The 21,153-nt window shown below is 50.5% G+C and overlaps 1 protein-coding gene across 2 annotated transcripts in view; it reads right to left on the bottom strand.

Annotated features, from left to right (window-relative positions):
* The window catches only part of ANXA6 (annexin A6), a 50,218-nt gene that overhangs the window by 2,437 nt on the left and 26,628 nt on the right, over positions 1–21,153 (bottom strand). The window contains exons 14-25 of one of the 2 annotated variants that reach the window (XM_004428635.3): positions 19,851–19,929; positions 18,122–18,203; positions 16,798–16,892; positions 16,031–16,144; positions 13,888–13,978; positions 12,978–13,057; positions 12,346–12,399; positions 6,372–6,389; positions 5,528–5,621; positions 4,318–4,413; positions 1,518–1,576; positions 22–144 (exon numbers count right to left, since the gene is read on the bottom strand). In XM_004428635.3, coding sequence (XP_004428692.1) covers positions 22–144; positions 1,518–1,576; positions 4,318–4,413; positions 5,528–5,621; positions 6,372–6,389; positions 12,346–12,399; positions 12,978–13,057; positions 13,888–13,978; positions 16,031–16,144; positions 16,798–16,892; positions 18,122–18,203; positions 19,851–19,929 — 985 coding nt within the window. The remainder of the gene's footprint in view (positions 1–21; positions 145–1,517; positions 1,577–4,317; positions 4,414–5,527; positions 5,622–6,371; positions 6,390–12,345; positions 12,400–12,977; positions 13,058–13,887; positions 13,979–16,030; positions 16,145–16,797; positions 16,893–18,121; positions 18,204–19,850; positions 19,930–21,153) is intronic. The other variant, XM_014786160.2, reaches the window with a different exon arrangement.

Here is a 21,153-nt window from a genome sequence, read left to right as displayed (position 1 = left end):
ACCTCTAACCCCTCCCCTTACCTCAATGGCTTGGTGGAGAGACTTGTCGTATTTCTCAATGAACTCCCGCCGGATGTTGAGCAGGTCGATCTCACTCCGGGAGACCATGATCCTGGTGAGGGTCTTCTCATCCGTGCCCGCACCCTGGTGGAGCCGGGCGAGAGGGAGACAGAGGACAGAAGGAGGAAGAGGGCCAGGTCAGGCAAGATGTAGGTGTCCATCTGCCCCTTTCCCTTTTCCCGCCGAAACCAGGGTGGGATATTCTGCCTCTGTCTTCCACAGATAGTCCTGACCCAAATTCCCCTGTGCCTAGGACTGGCCAGAGAGAGGCAAAAACGGCCTGTATGAGTTGAACAGTATGCCCCCAAAATTCACGTCCCCCTGGAACCTTACAATGTGATCTAATTTGAAAATAGGGTCCTTGCACACATAATTGGTTGAGGTCATACTGGATTAGAGTGGGCCCTAAATCCAACGACTGGTGTCCTTATAAGAAGAGGACATATGGACATACACACAGAGAAGGCCACATGAAGATACAGGCAGAGGCTGGAAGGATGTATCCACAAGCCAAGAAACACGGGATTTCTGGCAACCACCAGAAGCTAGGAGAGAGGCATGGGAGAGCTTCTCCCTCAGAGCCTCCAGAAGGAGCGAATCCTGCCAGCACCTTCATTTTGGACTTCTGGCCTCTAGGGCCATGAGAGAATAAATTTCTGTTGTCACTCAGTTTGTGGTACTTTGTTACAGCAGCCCTGGGAAACTAATACAGGGCACGAGGAACAGGCACGGGACATGGAACGTGTGGGCAGCCAGGGCCCACCTCTGCCCCCAGGGAGCTCGGACACCAGCTTAGGAGTCAGAGCTGGCACATGGTAAGTGCTCAGAAATGGCTGTCATGTTTGGGGACTGCAGGCTGAGAGGGGTGTCAGGCTTGCTCCCACCAACCAGCTGCCCAGGCTGTGTGAGAAGCTGAGACTCCACCTGCTGGGCTCAGAGGGTGGCCAGAGTGGCCTGGGCTTTCACGAAGCCAGGGCCAGTCCCAGAGCTGAGCACCTGCGACCTTTTGTGATCATTTGTCATAGGAGATACTGTGTCACCTGCTAGAACGTGAGCTCCGAGAGGGCAGGGACTGTGGCCTACTCAGCCCTGCGTCCCCAGAGCAAGTTTCTCAACCTTGGCATGTGGGGCCAGATCATCCTTCATTGCGGGGACTGTCCTGTGCATTGTAGCATGTTTAGCAGCATCCCTGCCCTCTACCCACCAAATGCCAGCAGCACACTCCCCACATTGTGACAACCAAAACAATGTCTGAACATTTGCAAATGTTCCCTGGGGGCGATGTCACCCCTGGTTGAGAACTACTATCCAAGAGCCAGGCATGGGGCCGATGCTGATAAATATCAAATGGGTGGAAACAGCTGTACGAGTCCTGATCTGGGGGATGACGCACGTGTGCGTCTGTGGGTGGGCGGAAGTGTTTGGAAGGAAAGGACCAAACGAGCAAGTTTTCTTACCTTCATAGATTTGTAAAGTTTGTCGGCAAAGAAGAGAGGCTTGTTCTTGACACTTTGAACTGGTAGGAAGAGGAGAGAGATGCAGGGAACTTGGTCAGAGGAGGCGTGCCTAGACTATGGCCTGGGCTTCCTTCTCCCATGTCCTCTCCCCGCAGCCTAGGCCTGCAGGTCACTGCCAACCCCAGGGTCATACTCAGGGCCTGACACCTTGACTCTCCCTGACACCTTGACTCTGCCTTCCCAAGGCCACCTCCTCTGGCTCTTCCCTAGGCCTGGCTCTCACTGGGCTGCAACTTACTTCCTGCTAAGGTGCTCGCAGCAAACCAAGAGGACTCATAGGGAAGAAATCCCCCATGAGCCCAAGGCGGGGGGCCTCAAACTGCTAAGTGCATCAGAATCGCCAGAAAACTTGTTTAAAACTCAGGTTTTAGGCTCCACCCTAGAGACTCAGACGCAAGAAATATTTCGCGCAGCAGTTCTCAAAGTATGGTTTCTGGACAGCTGCATCAGCATCATCTGGTAACTTGGTAGAAATGCAAATTCTCACGCCCCGCCCCAGGTGTGCTGAATCTGCAACTCTGAAGGTGGGTGATCAACTTGCTCCACTTTGCCTGGCACATTCCTGGTTTTAGCACATACCAGGATGGTTAGTCACCAGACTCTGGTGCAGCCTAATGTTTGAGAACTACTGATTTCGAGAAATACTACGGCAAAGAATGACTTGGGTATAATTTAAGGCACCGTGCCAATCCCTGGGGCTGAGGGTTCCCCCAGAGCCTGCACCCCCTGCTCCCCTCTGCCCCCACCCCCGATAATGCCTGCCAGGCTGTACCAACCCCAGCCCTTCTCAAGGCCTGGGAGTTTTTAGCCCTGAGCAGCTGCTGGACTCCAGAGCCCACAGGGAGGTGTCTCAGACAGCTCGAGGAGGAGGAATGAGACACCAGGACCAGAAAGCCAGAATGTCTCTGGATATTCAAGTATCTCTATGAGGACGGCAGCGGGCAAGAGGCTGCAGCTGTGCCTGCCAAGGGCGCAGTCATGCAGGAGACAGTCATGCACCCGCCCCTGTGCAGGCTCAGGAACCTGTGGGAAAGATCACATCATACACCAGCCTTCCCAGCTCCTTACGCAGCTCCCTTCCCCTCCCAAACAAATCCCAAGCTCTTTGGCCTGGAAGTCAAAGCTCCTGCCTCCCTTTGCTATCTCATCACCTTCGCTCCCCCATTTTTAACAGAATGTAAATTCCTTTGTCGTCCTGGTACAGAGCCTCCACTACTTTACCTCCCCAAACCCCACCATCCTGCAAGGCTGTACTTGATGTGCACGTCCCCAGTCATGTCACCTCCTCCAAGAAGTCTGCCCCGACTCCAGGACTAGGGCTCCGTCAGTCTGGTTAAAGAGCAGACTGGGCATAAACTTCCATCCTCAGCAACCAATCCCGAAAGCCTTCTCCAGAACCTGAAGCCTGCCCATCTTCCTCAGAGGACCCCGGGGCCTGCCACGGATGGAGTGATGTGGAGTGGGGTGTGTGTGTGTATTCCAGATGGGAGGAGAGAGGAAAGAGGGAGAAACATGAGGGCAGGATCTGAGAGTGTCTCCAATTACCCTGGTGATGGCGAGCATGAGCTCTGGGCTCAGGCAGCCTCTGGGTTGAGTCCTGCCTCCACCACTGACACTTAACTCTCTGAACCTCAGTGTCCCACTTTGTAAAATAAGCTGATAAAAGCACCTCGTGAGGATTCAACCAAAGCTGTGTGCAACTAACTTCACACAGGGCCTGGCAGGAAATCACAACAAAAGCTAACATTTATCCAGTGGGCTTTCTGTGCCAGGAGGTGGTGTTCTAAGTGCTTTACGTAAAATTAACTCATCTAAATCTTACAAAACCACCCTACGGGCTGGGTACTATTATTATCTCCCTTTTAGAGACAAGAAAACTGAGGCACAGGGTTTTTGTGACTTGCCCAAGGACATACAGCTAGTAAGTGGCAGAGCAGGGATTCAACCTAGACTCACTAGGCTACACTGCCCCCTAGGTATTGTCCCATGTGGAAAAGGCCCTTGAATGCTAAATAACAACAGCAGCAACAATATCTCTATTTCATCTATTCTAAAACATCTTTTTAACATCCCTGAAATCAAGATTCATCTTATAATTGATGGCACTTTTGTGAAAACCTTTCATTGACACCTCTAGGTAAGATAAAAAAACATGTGCACCAAGGCAGTGCATTTTATAGTAATAAAATGAAATACTACTGATCATTAATACTAATAAGAATAAGTTGAACCTTGGCCCACATCTACTCTTCCATATTTACACATGGGGAAATTGGGATCCAAAAGTGGAAAGACTTTCTCCAAGTCAGGAACTCAAATTACGTAATAAGAGAGTAACCAAAGAGATCCTGGTGCTGGAGGAGGAAAGGGTGTGTGTGTGTAGTGTGAGTGTGTGTCTGTGTATAGTGTGTATGTCTGTGTGTAGTGTATGTAGTGTGTGTACACACCCAGTCTTGCAGGACACTGCGCCGCTACCCAGCCCTGACATCGCCCTCCTGGTTACTTCCCCAGGGAGAGCTGTTTCCTCATCCCGCCCTGCAGCCTGGAATAAGCCCTCATGTTACCCTGCCAAGCACACACTGGCAGGGCCTGGAGTCAGTAAGTGGCAGTGTTTATTTTCCAGTTCTAGTAGCTTAGGAAGCTGCTAAGGCCACACTTGTCCAGGGAATCTGGCCATGTTCCCAGTGCTCCCAGCCTTTTCCCTTGACCTCCAGCCCTTCCCTTGGTCCCCACCAATTACCAATGGCCACAAACGCATCCCTGACATCCCCAGACATCTCCTTCTTGATGGTGTGCTCCACGTCATAGTTGGTCATCTTGACGAACTCCTGAAAGACTGGCCCCAAGAGAAGCCCAGAGGTGGGGCGTTAGCTTCAATTTAGGGGAGGGGGGAGACCACCCCTCCCCATCCCACCCAGCTCCGTCCACTGGCTGTGCCCCAGGAAAGTGGAAAGGGGCAGCAGGCATGGCCACAGCCCAGGCCTAAGTGCACTGGGCAGGATCATTGTGGGAGGGAAGTTCTGACCTCAAGGCTGCTTTGGGCTCAGAGCCAAATCTGTGTCAAGTCAGACACTGCCCCGGAGCCTCAGACAAGTTCTAGGAACCCAGGCAAGGGTGGCAGAAGGAGCATGGGTCCTAGTCACAGCTCTACCCCCAGCTCACTGAGTGACCCTGGGTGAGCCCCTCCCCATTGCTGGGCCTCCCCTTCCTCGAGTCAAGGTTGGGATAGGGATTAATGTCAGTAATCATAATGATAACACTGAGGATGTCACTATGTGCCAGGCATTGTGCTAAGTGTTTTCTGTGCACTATATGTTTTGTATCCTCACAACAATTATATGAGGTAGAACTAAAATCCCAATTTATAGATATGGGAATTAAGGCACAGATATTCAGTAACCTGCCCAAAGTCACAGGGCTGTTAGTGGGAGATTTGAATCAAGCCCATCCAGCTCCCAAGCCCACTCTTTCAGCCAGTAGGCTAAAACACCTTAAGTATTTTACTGAAAGGCGCCGTGCAAATGCAAGTTAAAAGGTAATGTCCTAGTGGAAAGGGCACTTCATGATCAGCTATGTCAGAGCTACACAATACAGTGTGCCCTGTGCACACGGCGGCCTGTGGCTCAAAGACGTGTGTGGTCCTTGTGCCGTCACCACCTTCATTGCTTCGTTCCTGGCAGACATCACCAAAGGACCGTGACACAGAACCTTCGAATCCTCAGCACAGCCTTCTAGGCAGCCACTACCCATCCAGCGGAGCTGGCCTTGGAGGTGAAGGGAGTTGGCCCAAGGCTGAATGACATGTTAGCGGTAGAGCCAGAACTAGACCCCAAGGTTGTCGAGGTAAGTAGATAGGTGGGCAACTGGCTCCTCCTGGAGCTCTCAAGAGAGGCTTTCATTGGACCTGGGGATCTTCCTGCTGAATTGGGAAGGGGAGGGTCAGGCCTCACCTCTCCGGAGGTGCTGATAGCTACGAGTGCACAGGATGGTCATAAAACGTGTCTCCAGAGAAGTTTTGTCTCCACCAGATGTGTCTGCTATTTCCTGCAAAGCCCAAGTGGAGGGAAGACACAAGAAAGCCTTGGGTATTATTCACTTGCATGTCGTTGCCTAGGCCGAGGGCCGTTAGAAGCTGGGCTGACCCAACCATCCAAGGAGGCTGACACTGGCCCTTCTTCCTTCCTTGGCCTCCACATTCCCCCTCCAGTTCCCAGGGACCCTGTGGACTGACACAGAGGGGCTTAGCCTGGGCACTTCCACCCTGACCTCAGGGCCACATCCTTAAACCCCCTGAAAGTCTCCTTCCATTTTTAAGCCCCCCAGAAAGCCCCTCTGGGGAAGCGTGTCTGTGCAAATGTGCAGGGAAAAATAGCCTAGCCAGTGTCTCCCCAACTGTGGTAAACGGGCGCACATATTTCAACACACCACGCATGTATGTTTCCACAATCATCTTCTAACCAGCTACTAGTTCTATTTACACTGATACTAAATTTTCCTCTAAAATAACTCATTTCAGGTTTTAAAAAAAGAGTCGATTTAAAGAAAAATAGCCACAGCTGGTGGTATGTGGCACAAATCATGCAGAAGGTGAGTGGCTGAAGTTTGAGAAACACCTGCCTGGCCTGTTTTCCACCTAGCAGGGTTCTAAAGAGGCCCTGAAGGGGAGAGAGAGAACCTGCGGGGCGAGCCCCCCAGTCCCTGCCTGACTCTGCCCCACTCAGCCCCACCCAGAGGCACAGCCAGACTCCCACGCAGAGAGGCCGTTAGAATCCACGAGAAGAACAGGACACTCACCAAGATCTCAGCAGCCACCTGAGAGCAGGGAGGAGAGAGAGGAGGAGAGAGGGGAGGCAAGAGTCAGAGGAGGCCGGGAGAGGGTAGCTCTGGGGACCCTGGGGTGAGGGTGACGGGGCCCAGCTCAGGGTGGCAGAGGTCCCAAGAGGACCACATGGGGGACAGGCAGGAGGAAAACCTTTGGGCTGGAACTCGATATGGGGACAGGCCTGGGAATTAACTACAAAAGCCTTCACCCGAGGGGAAAGGAGGGACACAGAACAGGGCACTCTACCCATCGTCACCCCCGGCCACCTAGGGCGACTCCACACCTCAGTGTGCTCGCTCGTCTCCACAGAGCCCGAGAAGTTAGAATGTGTGAAGTGCCGAGTTCCCTGCACCTTTGACCGCATTTAGACTTGGAGGGTCCTCGGGAGACCTGTCATTTTACCCTATCATGTTACAGACAGGAGAGCTGAGGCCTGGAGGGGAGGTGACTTGCAGGGGGCACACAGCCAATCAGGTGGGAAAACGCCAGCTGTTCAGTCATCTTACAAGGGTGAATTTTAATCACTGCCTTATGCCGAGCACAGAACTCTGTGGTTAGGATACTATATTGCAAGGTGAGTAGCTGTGACCTGGAGTGCCTGGGAACAAACACAGCCAGCCTGTGGACCCTAGACTGAGTTTCGCCTTTTGCCTGTTACCCTGAAACCCTGCTGACCACTTTATTCTATTGGGCAGACGGACACCACCCTCTTTATAAACGTCACAACAGCCTTATGCTTTATTTTTTTTTTTTTTTTTTTTTTTAAAGATTTTATTTATTTTTTCCCCCAAAGCCCCAGTAGATAGTTGTATGTCATAGCTGCACATCCTTCTAGTTGCTGTATGTGGGACGCGGTCTCAGCATGGCCGGAGAAGCAGCACGTCGGTGCGAGCCCGGGATCCGAACCCGGGTCGCCAGCACTGGAGCGCGCTCACTTAACCACCAAGCCACGGGGCCGGCCCAGCCTTATGCTTTAGAAACCTTCTTTTTGTTACATAAATTGGCAATGTCTATCAAAATTTAAAATGCAAGTGCTGTTTGATCAAGCAATTATGTTGCTAGGAATGTGCCTTACAGATATCCTGGCAAGTCTTTTGAAATAAAACACAAGGGTGTTACGTGCGGCATTCTTTGTAATAGAGAAAAACTGGAAGCCATTAATAGATGGCTTGTTGAACAGGCTATGGTTCATCCAATAATGGAAATCCACGTAGCTATTAAAAAGAATAAGACTGGTCTACAGCGATAATAAGGAGAGTTTCCATTTAAACTAAGCAAAAAAGTAAAAGTATAGCATATTGTGTATAATAGTGTTTCTTTTATCAAGATAAAAAAAGATAAATGCATACTTGCTCTTACATACTTACTGAGAAGTCATGAGAGGGATAGTCAAGATACTGTTGACAGTGGTTACCTTTGAGGAAAAGGACTATAGGGGAAAGCTTTTGCATTTTATTTTATTTTTCCTGAAATTTTATGTTTACATTTTTTCAACATGCAAATACGTTATTTTTCTTTTTTATTTTAAGGCCAAATAAGAGTTATTAGGGCTACTAGGATTTTGGGATGCTTCTGATTTTCATTTATACTTTTTTTTTGTGAGATCAGCCCTGTGCTAACATGTGCCAATCCTCCTGTTTTTTTGCTGAGGAAGACTGGCCCTGGGCTAACATCTATGCCCACCTTCCTCTACTTTATATGGGATGCTGCCACAGCATGGCTTGCCAAGCAGTGCGTCGGTGTGCCCCCGCGATCCAAACAGGCGAACCTCGGGCCGCCACAGCAGAGCGCGTGCACTTAACCGCTTGCGCCATCAGGCCGGCCCCCTTTTTTTGTGTGTGAGGAAGATCAGCCCTGAGCTAACATCCATGCCAATCTTCCTCCACTTTATGTGGGATGCCGACACAGCATGGCCTGACAAGTGGTGCGACAGTGCGCGCCGGGGATCCAAACCCGGGCCGCCAGCAGCAGAGCGCACATACTTAACCGCTACGCCATGGAGCTGGCCCCCATTTATACTTTTCTATATTAAAAACAACCTAGTTGAACCTTGAGGACATTATGCTAAGTGAAATAAGCCAGTTACAAAGCGACAAATACTATATGATGGCAATTATATGATGTACCTAGAGTAGTCAAATTCATAGAGACAGAAAGTAGAATGGTGGTTTCCAGGGGCTGGGGAGAGGGGATGGGTAGTTACTGTTGAATGGGTACAGAGTTTCAGTTTTACAAGATGAAGAGAGTTCAGTGGATGGATGGTGGTGATGGTTGCACAATGTGAAGGTACTTAACGCCAATGAACTGTATACTTAGAAAAAGGTTAAGATGGTAAATTTTATGATGTGTTATGTGTATTTTTATTTTGTGTTATGTTTTATGATGTTATGTGCATTTTACCACAATTTTTAAAAAGTTATGCTAAAAAAATGCCTAGTATTATTATTTAAAAATATCTGAAGTGCCAAACATTCTTCATTTCTTTGGATCAGAGAACCCTAGACATATTTGTTTTTTCAAAGCATCGTGAAGACAATAATACTTGTAATATGAAAAATGCAGTGGGTTACTAAAATAATTTTCCAGATACTCAACACAAAAGTTTTCCTTATTAGCCTACCTACTTCATGTAAAAATTAACCATAGAGTTATCATATGACCCAGCAATTCCGCTCCTAGATGTACACTCACGGGAAATGAAAACATACGTGCACAAAACACAAAAACTTGTACACAGATGTTTATAGCAAGCAGCATTATTCATAACAGCAGAAAAGTGGAAACAATCCAAATGTGTATTAGCTGATGAATGGATAAAAAAAGTTATATATCTATACAGTGGAATATTGGTTGGCAATGGAAAGGATATGTACTATAACAGGGATGAACCTTGAAAATATCAGACTCAGTGACAGAAACCAGTCACAAAACGCCACGTATTATATGATTCCACTTATACGAAATGTTGAGAAAACGCAAATCTGTAGAGCCAGAAAGTGCACTAGTGGTTGCCTAGGGCTAGGGGGTTGGGAGGAAATGAGTAGTAATTGCAACACGTACAGGATTTCTTTTCGGGGTGATGAAATGTTCTAAAATTGACTGTGGTGAGGATTGCACAAGTCTGTAAAGATACTAACAACCACTGAATTCGTATACTATAAATGGGTCAATAGTATGACATATGAATTATATTTCAATAAAGCTGTTATATTAAAAAATAATCTGGGGACTGAATTATCTAAAAATGGCCACAATTCTGCATTTCACTCTGACTCTATAAGAATTAGATTATCTATATTATTTATTGCTCAAACTGGAACACTGAGAGTGAAAGGGAAGCTATTAGCAATTCCTGCGGGGTAACAGGTGAACACTGGACATATGTCACCCTGTTTATAACAGACCCAGACTTCCAAGAGCTGGAGGGTCTTCTGGACGCCGGGGGGAGAGTATGGGAGCAGGAGTAGGTGTGAAACAAGCAAACACATATTGCTGAGCACAATGTGCATTCTCTTTCTAGGACGGACTTGGCTCTGCGTACCAAACGCCTTCCCTTTTTGTATACGTGTTCCTCCAGCATTCCCATTTCACGTCTAGAAATCTATTCTCAGCAAAAAAATCATGACTGTGATAAGACTTGGTTACTAGGAAGAGGGCTTGTTAAATAAAGTTTGGTAGATTCTTTTTTTTTTTTTTTTTTTTTTCCCCGAAAGCCCCAGTAGATAGTTGTATGTCATAGCTGCACATCCTTCTAGTTGCTGCATGTGGGACGCGGCCTCAACGTGGCCGGAGAAGTGGTGCTTCGGTGCGCACCCGGGATCCGAACCCCGGGCCGCCAGCAGCGGCGTGCACGCACTTAACCGCCAAGCCACGGGGCCGGCCCAAGTTTGGTAGATTCTTAAATGGAATGGCATATAAGCCATTAAATGATGCTGATTTTTAAAGATAATATGCAACAGCACTCACCGTTCATTTTTAACTGTTATAAATCAGGAATTCACTTTTATATTTACATAAAAAGACAACTAGCATGATATATTCCAAAACATTAAAATGGTTATTACTAGTAGGTTATGGATTTTTTTCTTTTTCCTTGTCCCTATTTTCTAAAGTTTTTACAAAAGAATATGTATTACTTTTGAAACGAAATATTTCTAGTTATAAGAAAATGAGTCCACGCTAAGGTCGGGGTCTATCACCTGTGGGGCTGGAAAGCAGCTGAGCTGGGCAGAGCTTTAGCTCCCTGGGCTGTTTCCACCCAGGTTCTCTCTCACCCCTTCTCTCCTGCAAAGCAGCTGCCAGCGAGGCCCACCACTGCCCCCTGCTGGCAACACTGGAAGCATAGCTCATAGGTAGCAGGCACCAGGCAGAAGCATTCCTAGGAGGATGAATTTTGAGGTGGAGGATGAATTTGGGGTGATCTCTAAGGAGGAAGGCCAGGTTTAAAGAGCACAACAGCACAATGGGGCTGCTCATAGTAGTACTTAATATCTGTCGGACGAGTGAATGAAGCGTGGCCTCAGCACACCACCCTAGGGGCTGGTTCCCAGCCTAGCCCCCATAAACGTACCCACAATGCAGCAGGAAAACCACATTGGAATGGAACCCTGCAGCTTCTGAGGTCTGTGTTCCAAAGCAGGGGCTGGACAACTGGACACCAGCAGCTTCCTGTTTTGGAAGCTGCAGGGAAATTACTGCACTGGGTCCAGGAGGATATTAAATGGCATTCAGTATAGGCTTTGGAGTCAGGTGGGCCTGGGTTCAAATTACACCACAGCCACTTAGAACCCGTACCCTTGGATAGGTAAGGAGCTTCATTTTCCTCTAGTAACCAAAGGAGGCATAATCAAGTATAAGATAGTCTTAGCATCATGCTCGGTACTTAGCACACATTCTAACAGTTTTGTAATTGTCAAGTTACAGCTAAGATCCTTCCAGCTCAGATGTTGCTGTAACATTTCACAACTCTGTTGGAAGAACTGGGTACAGAGCTGGTGGCCCGACTCCAAACCCATCAGGGCTCTTTTCAACCCGCCAACTGTAAAAGAAGAGTGCTGGATCGGCCATCTGTGGTATCTATGCCTGATACCTCAACCTAGAGGTTTTGAGGGGCTGGAGATGGGGCAGAAGAGATAGAGACCTGCGCCGGGCCAGAGGGTGCTGGGAGCAAGGCACAGGTGAGTGGGGACCCTGCAGATGGCTTCAGCAGGGACTACCCAGCCACAGGGACCCTTAGGGACAATGGATTTGGGGTTGTCCAGCCTCCATGAGAGGTCATCTCCAGACCTCAAGCTGCCCAGCTGAAGAAGCAGAGCAGCCAAGAGACCCTAGAAAGCCCCCCGCCCCTTATTCATTCCATAACAAATATTTATTGAGCTCTGGCCCTGTGCCACTCTGGATACATCAGTGAGTAAAACAAAGATCCCAGCCCTTGATAAACTCACTCTTTAGGTTCTCCCAGGACACTCCCTTTGACCTTGGTCCATTTCATAGATAATAAATTGAGACTTTTTTTTAGCACTCAGGCCCCCATCCCAGCAAGCTCCCAGACCTGCCCTCCCGGGGTCAATTCCACCTGGGGCCACTGATTTGCTGCGTGACTTCCAGAAGTCATTCACCCTCTCTGGGCCTCCATTTTCCCACTGTAACATGCAGAGTTTGACCTGGATGATCTGTAAGTCCTTTCCAGCTCTGAGGGTCTAGGGCTCCGGGCCTACTCTTCACACAGAAAACGCCAGTAAGATCAGCACCACGCTCCAGAGTATCTTTCTGAAAGCTCTGGAAACCTGCATAGCCTCACTTCTAAGGGAAGAGAGGTGGGAGGGGCCCAGTGTCTAAATGTCTCTCAATCAAACCAGCCAAGTCCCTGCCAGGAGCCTTGCCCACTCCCAGACAGCCAGGGCCTGGCATGGGCAGACGTCAACTGGCATTGCTGTGGAGTCTCACCTTGGCATCTTCCCGGGCCTGGTCCCGGTCTTCTCCTCCCTCCTCACGGTTGCCCTGTAGCAGGACCAGCGAGAAAGGTGAGTCCCCGAACATCCCCCTCTGTGTCCCTCAGCAGCCAAAGGACCTTCCTCAGCCACTCCACCTCCCTGAACCCATTCCCTCAGCTGTTACGTGGGACCAGTAATCCCGCCTTCACAGGGCAGGCTGTTGTGAGCATTAAGCGTGAAAGACACTTAGCCCAGGGCCTGACTTGACACAATGAGCCTGCAATAACTGTGCATCAGGGCCAGGCATCTGGGTTGTGGGAACTCAAGAGACAGTGACAGAAGCTCCCTGGTAACAACACAGGGAAAGGTCACCCATGTGGCTTTGTCCCAAAAAGCCAGGCTGAGGGTCTTCAGGGAGGGCTGCCTGGAGAAGGTGGCACCAAGCCAGCTTTGAAAAGTGAACAATGGGGGAAGGCGTTGCACGAGGCAGTGACGGCGTCAGAGGTAGGACTGAGAAGGCAAGAGGGAAGACACCCTCTCTTCACCAGGAGTGGGCTCCTAACTCCCTGCCCTTCTCTGCAACAACCCTTCCCCATTCCAGGCCCCAAGAGGACCAAGCAGACCTGGGGCCATGAATTCACTCACCGTGGCCAGAGAGACGAGGATCCTCTTGAAGTGGCCGGATGTGTCCGAGCTCAGAGCATCCTCCAGGGACTTGTGATAGTCTGAGACAGAGAAAGGGAGTGTTGGCAGCTACCGGCCAAGAAGGATTGGATGGGGTGGGAGGGATGGTCCTAGAAGCTCAGACCTGAGCCAGAGCAGTGTTGGCAGAGGTGGTGGGGCTGAGGGAGTTTGTAGCTGGTTGCTGGGGGCATCCAGCCATCCTGCTGTTGATCTTGACACTGAAACGCCCATCAGGCCATCACCTCCCTCTGCTCCTGTCCTGGCTGAGGTCTTACTGCATCGTGCCTCCCCCATACAACAGCCTCTCTGTCTCCAGTCTCCTCCTACCTTCCCTCCTGCGTGGTAGTTGCCAGACCCAAAAGCACAGCTCTGACCACGTCTCTCCCCTGCTCAAAAATTCTACCATTTTAAAGCTCCTTACAAGGGAAAAAGTTTAAATATTTTTGACCAGTACTCAAAGTTCTTCAGAATAATATGGGGTCACGCGTCAAAAAATGATTAAGAATTTCAAGATGGTGATAGGGTAGCACACAACCAAGCACGGGTCATCTGAATGTGGGGCCCCGTGTGACTGTACAGGTCGCCCAGCCACAACACTGCCGCCCCTCTCGCCAACAGCCGGGATGCTCTGTCCTCCCACTCCCAGCCAAACTCGCTTCCACCTCCAGATCTTTGTCTGGCTGTGACTCTGGGTCTAGGGCACCCTTCCCCCAGATACAGGGCAGGACACACCCGAGGGGCTTATCAGAGCTTCGGGGCCTGAGAGCAGGGAGACGGGGCAAAGCTGTGACACAAGGTCGGAAGCTGGGGGACCTGGCTCTTCTCCCGCCCGCCTCCCAGTGGTGCTGGGCCCCAGGCCTCCCACACCCACCTTCCTTATAGGCCTGATTGATGGCCCGGATTTCGGCGTTGGTCCGAGTAGCCAGGATTTCGATGAGAGCCTTTTCATCTGTGCCGGCTCCCTAGAATGTCAAGACAAAGATGATCTGAACCACAGCCCTGACCCCTGTGCAGAGGCCCAAGGGGCCCAGGCTAAGGAGGACCTGCTCCAAGAAACAACCCAGGAGGTGAGCACTCAGGCCACTAGGCCTTCCAGGACTTTCTCCTCACCCCCAGATGTGGCCCCCAGACCTTGGCACAATCAGGGCGGACCATGCCAGCTTGTCAAGATTTCCAGAACCTTCCATGAGAAGTACTTTGGCCCAAAAAAAAACGAATATATGGCATATAGGTATGTGTATAAAAAAAGCATATACACATACATATCTGAATATAAATATTTATATGTAAGTATCTAAGAACAGAGGACATGCATCACAGTATAACAGTGACTGTGGTCTCTGAGTGTGCGAGGGATCACAGATGATTTCTATTTTTTTTTTGTTCTATATTTTTTCCAAGTTTTCATGGTGAACACGTATTACTTTGTCAGAAGAAAGAGAGTTTTGCGCTTTAAAGAAAAACACAAGCTATACTTGCATATATCTGGATTTGATCAGTGATGCATGGACTGATGTAGTAGGTGTCCTGGACTGAGGCCGCCAGGGGAACCTGCTACTCAAAGGTCCCCACTTTGGGGGAGGGGAGTGAGGCGGACAAGACTGGTGGATTGATAGATTCAAGTATCTGTTAAAACACCTGTTCTGTGCCCGTCACTGAGCAAGTGCTGGGGCTATGACCATAAGAAAAGGCGAGGCACGTTCTCTGCCCTGGGAGGTTACTGCCCTGTGGTCAACAGGTCCCTGATTCTCTGAGCTGAAGGAGATTGAGGCTGACTGAGATCTTCAATAGTCTTTTTATTAAAAGCTGGTGTGTGGTGAGAACAGCTGCATCCTCAGAGCGTCCCGAGACTCAGGGTCTAGCCCCATCCTTCCTCCAATTCCGTGTCTTTAAATCATTTGCTTTCTTGTCTAGGAATGTTAGAAGGACAATAGTCTCAATTTGCTTTTCCCAGGAAATGTCTGTCTTCCTCTTAATCCTTAAGGGGCCAAAAGCTCCAGTGGTTTCATGTGGCTGTCAAGTCAGGCTTTAGAGTCAGACAGGCTTGGTCTGAACCCCAGCCCTGCGACTTCATGGTGCTGTGACTGTGACCAAGTAACTTAACCTCTGAGCCTCAGTTTCCTCATCTATAAAATGGGGACAAAATAAAAGCCTTGCCTCATGGGTTGATGAGACAAGTAACTGAGCTAATACACTGAGCCCAGGACAGGTGACCGTGTGTTCTCCACAAGAGTAGCCCCTGGTGCAGTGGGCGCCTTGGGGAGCAAAGCAGCTCCAGCAACAGCTGGGCTGAGACGTGATGCTCTTTCTTGCTAATCACAGGGTCAGGTCTTCAGAGTTAACAGTGCCCTTCACACCTGAGGTCAGGTGACCTCACCTGACCCACCAATGTTTGAAGGGCAGGGATGACTGTTTCCATTTCACAGCTGAACGCTCAGAGGCTTAGAAAGCGTAGGTGAACCAAATTCACACAGTGAGTTAGTGGCAGGGCTGGACGAGAATACAGACTCCAGCTGCTATTGTTTTCCTCCCAGATCCATCCTGCTTCCTCCAGCTGCTCCACGAGACCCCTCTGACCACTCTGGTCACTGGGCATGTGACTCCTCTTGAATGAACCAGAGTAAAAGCCAAGAGGTTGGTGCAACTCCTGAGAAGAATGAACTCTCCACCGGAGGTGCTGGCTGGTCGGATATACACAAGCCATACTGCTACCATGGGGTTTCTCCCCCTTTCTGGCTGCCTGAGTGAGGCCGCCACAGAGGAGGGCTGAGCCAAGGCAAGGGAGAGGCAAGAGTCCAGGTAACATTGTTGAGTGCTCAGATTCAGCAGATCGGGCCCTGTCCTTGTCAGTTACAAGAGCCAACATTCCCTTTTGTGTTCATGCCAGTTTGAACTGGGTGTGGGAGGGGCTCTACCAAGGAGTTACAGCCAACCCACCTGGGCTATGGGGAGCACCTGTGTCCCCCCAGCACCCACACAGACTGGACCCCATCCCTTTGGTGCCCACACCCTACCTCCATGGCCTTCTTCAACTGCTTGGCATCGTAATGGGCAGGTGGCATCATGAGCCCCAGAATCAGCCTCGCCAGGTCTCCAGAGATCTCGGACTTCAGGTCAGCCATCAAGTCCTGCAAAAGGCAGAGCCGAGGTCACACCAAATCAGCACTTGGCCACGTGTGACCAGGACAGGAGGAGATATGGAATGAGGAAACAGGGGCTCCATGTGGACGCAGGGGATCGAGGGAGTCTGTGTCTCTCTTTGCTGATGTTGGGTTTATTGTTTAGAGGAAGCCAAAGAGGGTGGGGAAAAAACAGCCAGGAGGAAGAGCTGCTCTCCCTGGAGACAGAAGACAGGGAAGGAAAGGGGGCAGCACCATCTCCGTCCTGGGGGAAACTCGCCAGCTGAAACTAGATGCCACTAAGATGTAGTGATGACTGACACTCAGCCGGGGAGCTTTGCACCTCTGCACAGAGGGAGCTGTGAGAGACCCCAAGCACTGCATGAAAACATCTTGTTTCCCTGATCAGCCCCAGGCTGAGCCTCCAACTCCTCAGAGCCGTTCACACAGTGTTGCTGATCACAAGGAACTGGGGGAGTAGAGAGCTGTGTCTGCAGGCAGCCCACACCCAATGCTGGAGTCACTCCAAGAACATGTGACCACATGGGGCCTCACTGCCATGAAGACCCAGGGGCCCAGCTGTGCAGAGCTGGCTGTGAAGGCGGGGCTCCCTCAGAGGAGGAGGTGGATGTGGGGCCCGGGGCCCAGGCTGAGGCCCTTACCCGGCCGAAGTGAGACTTGAAGGTCTGTCGGATCTGCTGCCGCTGGGTGTTGCTGCGGTGCGTGATGATGTCGATGATGGTGCCCTGGTCAGTTCCTAAGGCACCAAAGCCGCATGGCTCAGAGGAAGGCCTGTGGTCCAGCTTCCCCCACGTTCCCCCACTAATGGGCCCTGTCAATGTTTTTCGGGGGTAGAAGCCCAGCTAGGCAGGCATATGCCCCGAGCCCCTGCAGGAGCCCGGCCTCTGGCCCCAGCCACTAACTGCCCCGGGATTCCTCCCTGCACTTCCTTCTGTCGTGTCACTGGCGGAGCAGAGAGCACCGGGTTGAGAGTCAAGGCCTCTGAGTTCTAGTCCTGGCTCTGGCAATGGCTGTCCCCTTGGGTGAGTCCCCTCCCCTTTCTGGGACTCAATTTCCACACCTGTAACATGAGGAGGCTGGAGTAGTTACTAAGGGGTCCTTCCAGCTTGACAACCTAAGTCCTGTTGGGCACCCTATGTCCTTTCTCTTCAACTCCCTGAAAGCTGGACTCCAAGCCCCTCTAACCACAGCAGGTGGACTCTGGAAGGCAGCAGGATGCCACTTCCTGCCTCTCGATTAATGCCATCCACCTCAGACCAGGCACAGGACTATCTTTCAAAAGCATTTTTACACCTGTCATCTTATAGTCCTAGATATCATCATTCCAGTGAGACAAATGAGAACAAGGCCCAGAAGGTGAAAGACTTAAACCAAGGCCCCCTGGGAGGTGCTGTTGGGTGGATGGGGGGAGAAAGGGCAATGGAAGCCAAACCCCAGATGCTCTGTCCCCACGGGCCTGAGGATGGGCCATCCACCCCGTGGGTGGTTCTTCCCCCTGGAGGCCTGGAAGGAGGTGACCAGCAGGGGGCGCCCTGACTCCAGAATTGGGGCTCTTGGATTACAGGGTCCATATTCCTTATCTTACACATGGGAAAATTGAGACCCAGACAGGTTAAAGGACTTGCCCAAAGTCACACAGTGAGTCAGTGGCAAAGCCAGGGCAAGAACACAGGCCTTATGAGCTAGTACTTTCTTCTGCCGCAGGACACTGCTGCTGAGGGTCTGGGGACACCTTGGTCTCCAGGAAGGGCTTGTGCCAAGTTCCTTACAAAGCCCCTCACTCCCTTCTCCCTATACTCAGGGAGCTGGGAGGCTCCTCAGGTGGGTGGAGACTCAGGGTAAAGTCCTCCTCATCCTGCCGACCCTAGTTTAAGGCCTCAGCTCTTGCCCCTGCCTGGCCCACTGCCAAACCTGCCACATGGGCTTTCCTAGAGGCCAACCCTGCCCCTTTCACGTCCCCCTTACCAAGTCCCTTCATGGCCTTCCGTAACGCTTTGGCATCTGCATCAGGGTTGAAGTCACTGGCTGGGCGCACGGTTCCTCTCAGCTGCAAGAAGCAGAAAGAGACTCAGCGGGTGTCTGGAGGCCCCCCGGGGGCCAGGCCAAGACAGGAGCATGCGAGGGAGGGGAGGCTTCCCCACGAGCCCCAAACCAAGCAGCTTGGGGGGACAGAGGCAGGGGTGATGGCACAGCAGACAGATCCCTGCCCTAGAGCTGAGAGAGGGAGAGACACACCTAGGCCTGGGAGCAGGGCAAGTGCTGGTCACGGGAAAAGTGCCCGAGCTCCTGCCCCAGGAGTCAGCTCTGTCCTAGCTCCACTGAGGCCTCCCCAGTCCCTCAGAATTCTGCCCTGTCCCCAAGGATCTCTGCCTCTTAAAGAGCCACTTCCTCCAAAAAGGCAACCAAAATGTTCTGAAATACCAGAACAGAGTTTCCCAAGTTTCAGTCACTCCTAAGTGACCTTCACCATATTTCCATATTTGTGTATGTCCTATGCTATTTCTTAACATTTTTACTTAATTTAACTTCTTTTCTGTTTTACTTAAGTGCATTCATTTTGTCCATTTTGTTCTTGGATATATCCTGAACAAAGTAAGCATGACACAGAGTAAGCACTCAAAAATATTTATTAAATAAATTAATAAATGAAAATAATTTTATATCAGTATCATGAATAGAAAGTTGGCATCATGTGCCATGAACAGATGATAACCCATGAAAATAAATGTAATAGAAATAAAAAGCCACGTTGGCAAATATCACCAAATTTAACTAGATCCCATTGCTTGTCAAAAGCTCTGAACTTGAAGCTGGCTCTCTCAGCTCTGTTTGTGAAAAAGGAAAATCAGCGATTGAGGCACCAAACCAAGACTCTCTAACATAATCAGTAAGGTTGATGCAATCAAAAAGGAGTAGCTTTCTCACTCTGTGGGCTTCAGTGGTATTTAATGCCATGGAGGCCCCCCTCCCCCAAAGTGAATTCATTTCTTATATAACTTAGGATCATCTGCAATGACAGCTCTTGCCTTGTAATTTCGGAAACACTGTCCTAGAACATCAGAACTCAGGAGCCCTTCAAGGGCACTGAGATTGCCATGTCTAACATCTTCATTTTAAAGATGGAGACAGAGAGGGGCAGGGACCTGCCAAAGGTGGCACAGCAAGTAACAGAGAGAATCCAAGGGTCCAAATATTTTTGTGTAGACCAAATGCTACCAGTCCCTGGAATGCTTTGCCTCAAAAGTACTTCTGTGAACCCTGGGTCCGCATTCTTGTCCTCTGTAGACCGTGGGATTGAGGATGGCCAGGATGACCTTGACTCCTCCAGTGTACCCAGGGGTGCCCATCTGTTCTCAGCTGTCATGCCTCCGAAGCCCAACTGTTGGACCCAGGATGGGATAGGCCTGTCCACAGAACCAGCCAGGTCTTCATTCAGCAAGCCCTGTTAGTGGTTAGTGGGCCAGAACCCTCCCCAGCATGTTAGAAGTCAATGCAGGAATCAGATGCTCACACCAGCGTGCCCGCCCACCAACGCATCACTCCAAGAAGAAAAGGAAGCTTCAGACGGGAGAACCAATGTCTCAGGTTGGCCACCAGGGGGCAGCTGGGTGCCAACCAGAGCAGCAGGAAGGTGCGAGCAGAAGACTGGAAGCTTGTGGTCAAGAGGTCAAGCAGGAGGTGGGGAGGGTCTGACCTCTACTCGGGCCACTGCACTAAGCTCCCACATCTGATAGGCCACCTGCGCTGCCTCCGGGAAGAACTGGCCAGCAGCACTGGAATGGAGGGGGTTGGGGAGAGGATAGGAGGGAATATCATCATGGGTAACACTCCACACATACGACACACACACGCACATGCACATGCACACGCGCACGCACACACTTGGAGAAAATCCATCTGGCTTCACCTTCCCCCCAGCCTATGCCTCATCCATTCACCAGAGCCCTCCCTCAATTTCTGAGAACCTTCTATCCTCTCTTGAGACCCCTGCAATCTGGCTCTACCCAGCAGCCTTCCTGGCCCAAGGTCCCAAGCCAGACAGGATTTCTGTAATATTTCAACCTCCTCTTTCTTCCTCCTAATTTGAGTGATATCTATCCAAGTCTTCCAGAAGCTCTCAAACAAGTCGATGACCAGCTTATGGCCCTGTCATCACTATATCTCCTCCTGCAAAGCTTGTGTGTGTCAGGTGTTCAGTAAATGTCTGGTGAACAGCATCAGCCCCTCAGGCACTTGCCAAAGGTGAATAGGAGGCTCGCACATCCCTTATTAACTGGATTCTTATAAACTCCAGAGAAGGGAAATCTGAGTACTAACACGCAAATCTGGTCAAGTCATGCCCCAATTTAATCTCTTCAATGGGTCCCCACTACCCTTAGGTGAGGTTCACATGCCAGGAGGAGGCCCCCAGGCCCTCCCCACCTCTCAGCCTCCCTCTCCCCAGGATTCTACAGAAGTGCAACCTCGGTTATATAAATGAACCAGGCTGTGCCTTCTCATCTCTAGGCCTTTCCTCCACCCCAAATACTCTCCTCCAGACCCTGTATTCACCTCCTCATCCCCTTCCTCCTTGGGTCTCAGCCTCATTACCTCCAGGAACCTCCCCTAGTCTGGGATAGCGCACCTATATGTGCCTTCATAGGCAAAGATACTCTCCCCAACCACAGGATTGCCCTGTACGCACGCCCCGGTCCGTATGCCTTTCTGGGCTGTGTTTTTATCAGGGGCTTTCCCACAATGCCTGCACACAGAGGGCACTTCATATCTATGAATAAGTGAGTAGGCAGAGCAGGCACCTGTATTTTTTCCATTTCCATTTCTATTTAACAGATGAAACTGGGAAGCAGCTATGAAGTAGCAGGGCCTGGACCCTCATATTCTGATTCCTGGTCCACACCCCAGACTGACTTTCCAAATTCACAAGAGCAGATATCTCCATATACAGGAGACCATCCTCATGTTCACACCCACACAAGGACACTCAGACACACAGACCT

The sequence above is a fragment of the Ceratotherium simum genome, chromosome 4 (genome assembly GCF_057802395.1).
Source record: "Ceratotherium simum simum isolate JZ-2026a chromosome 4, ASM5780239v1, whole genome shotgun sequence".
Classification (NCBI taxonomy): Eukaryota; Metazoa; Chordata; class Mammalia; order Perissodactyla; family Rhinocerotidae; genus Ceratotherium; species Ceratotherium simum.
Note: the sequence above shows the minus strand (reverse complement) of the source record. Positions and strands in the feature narration are given on the sequence as shown.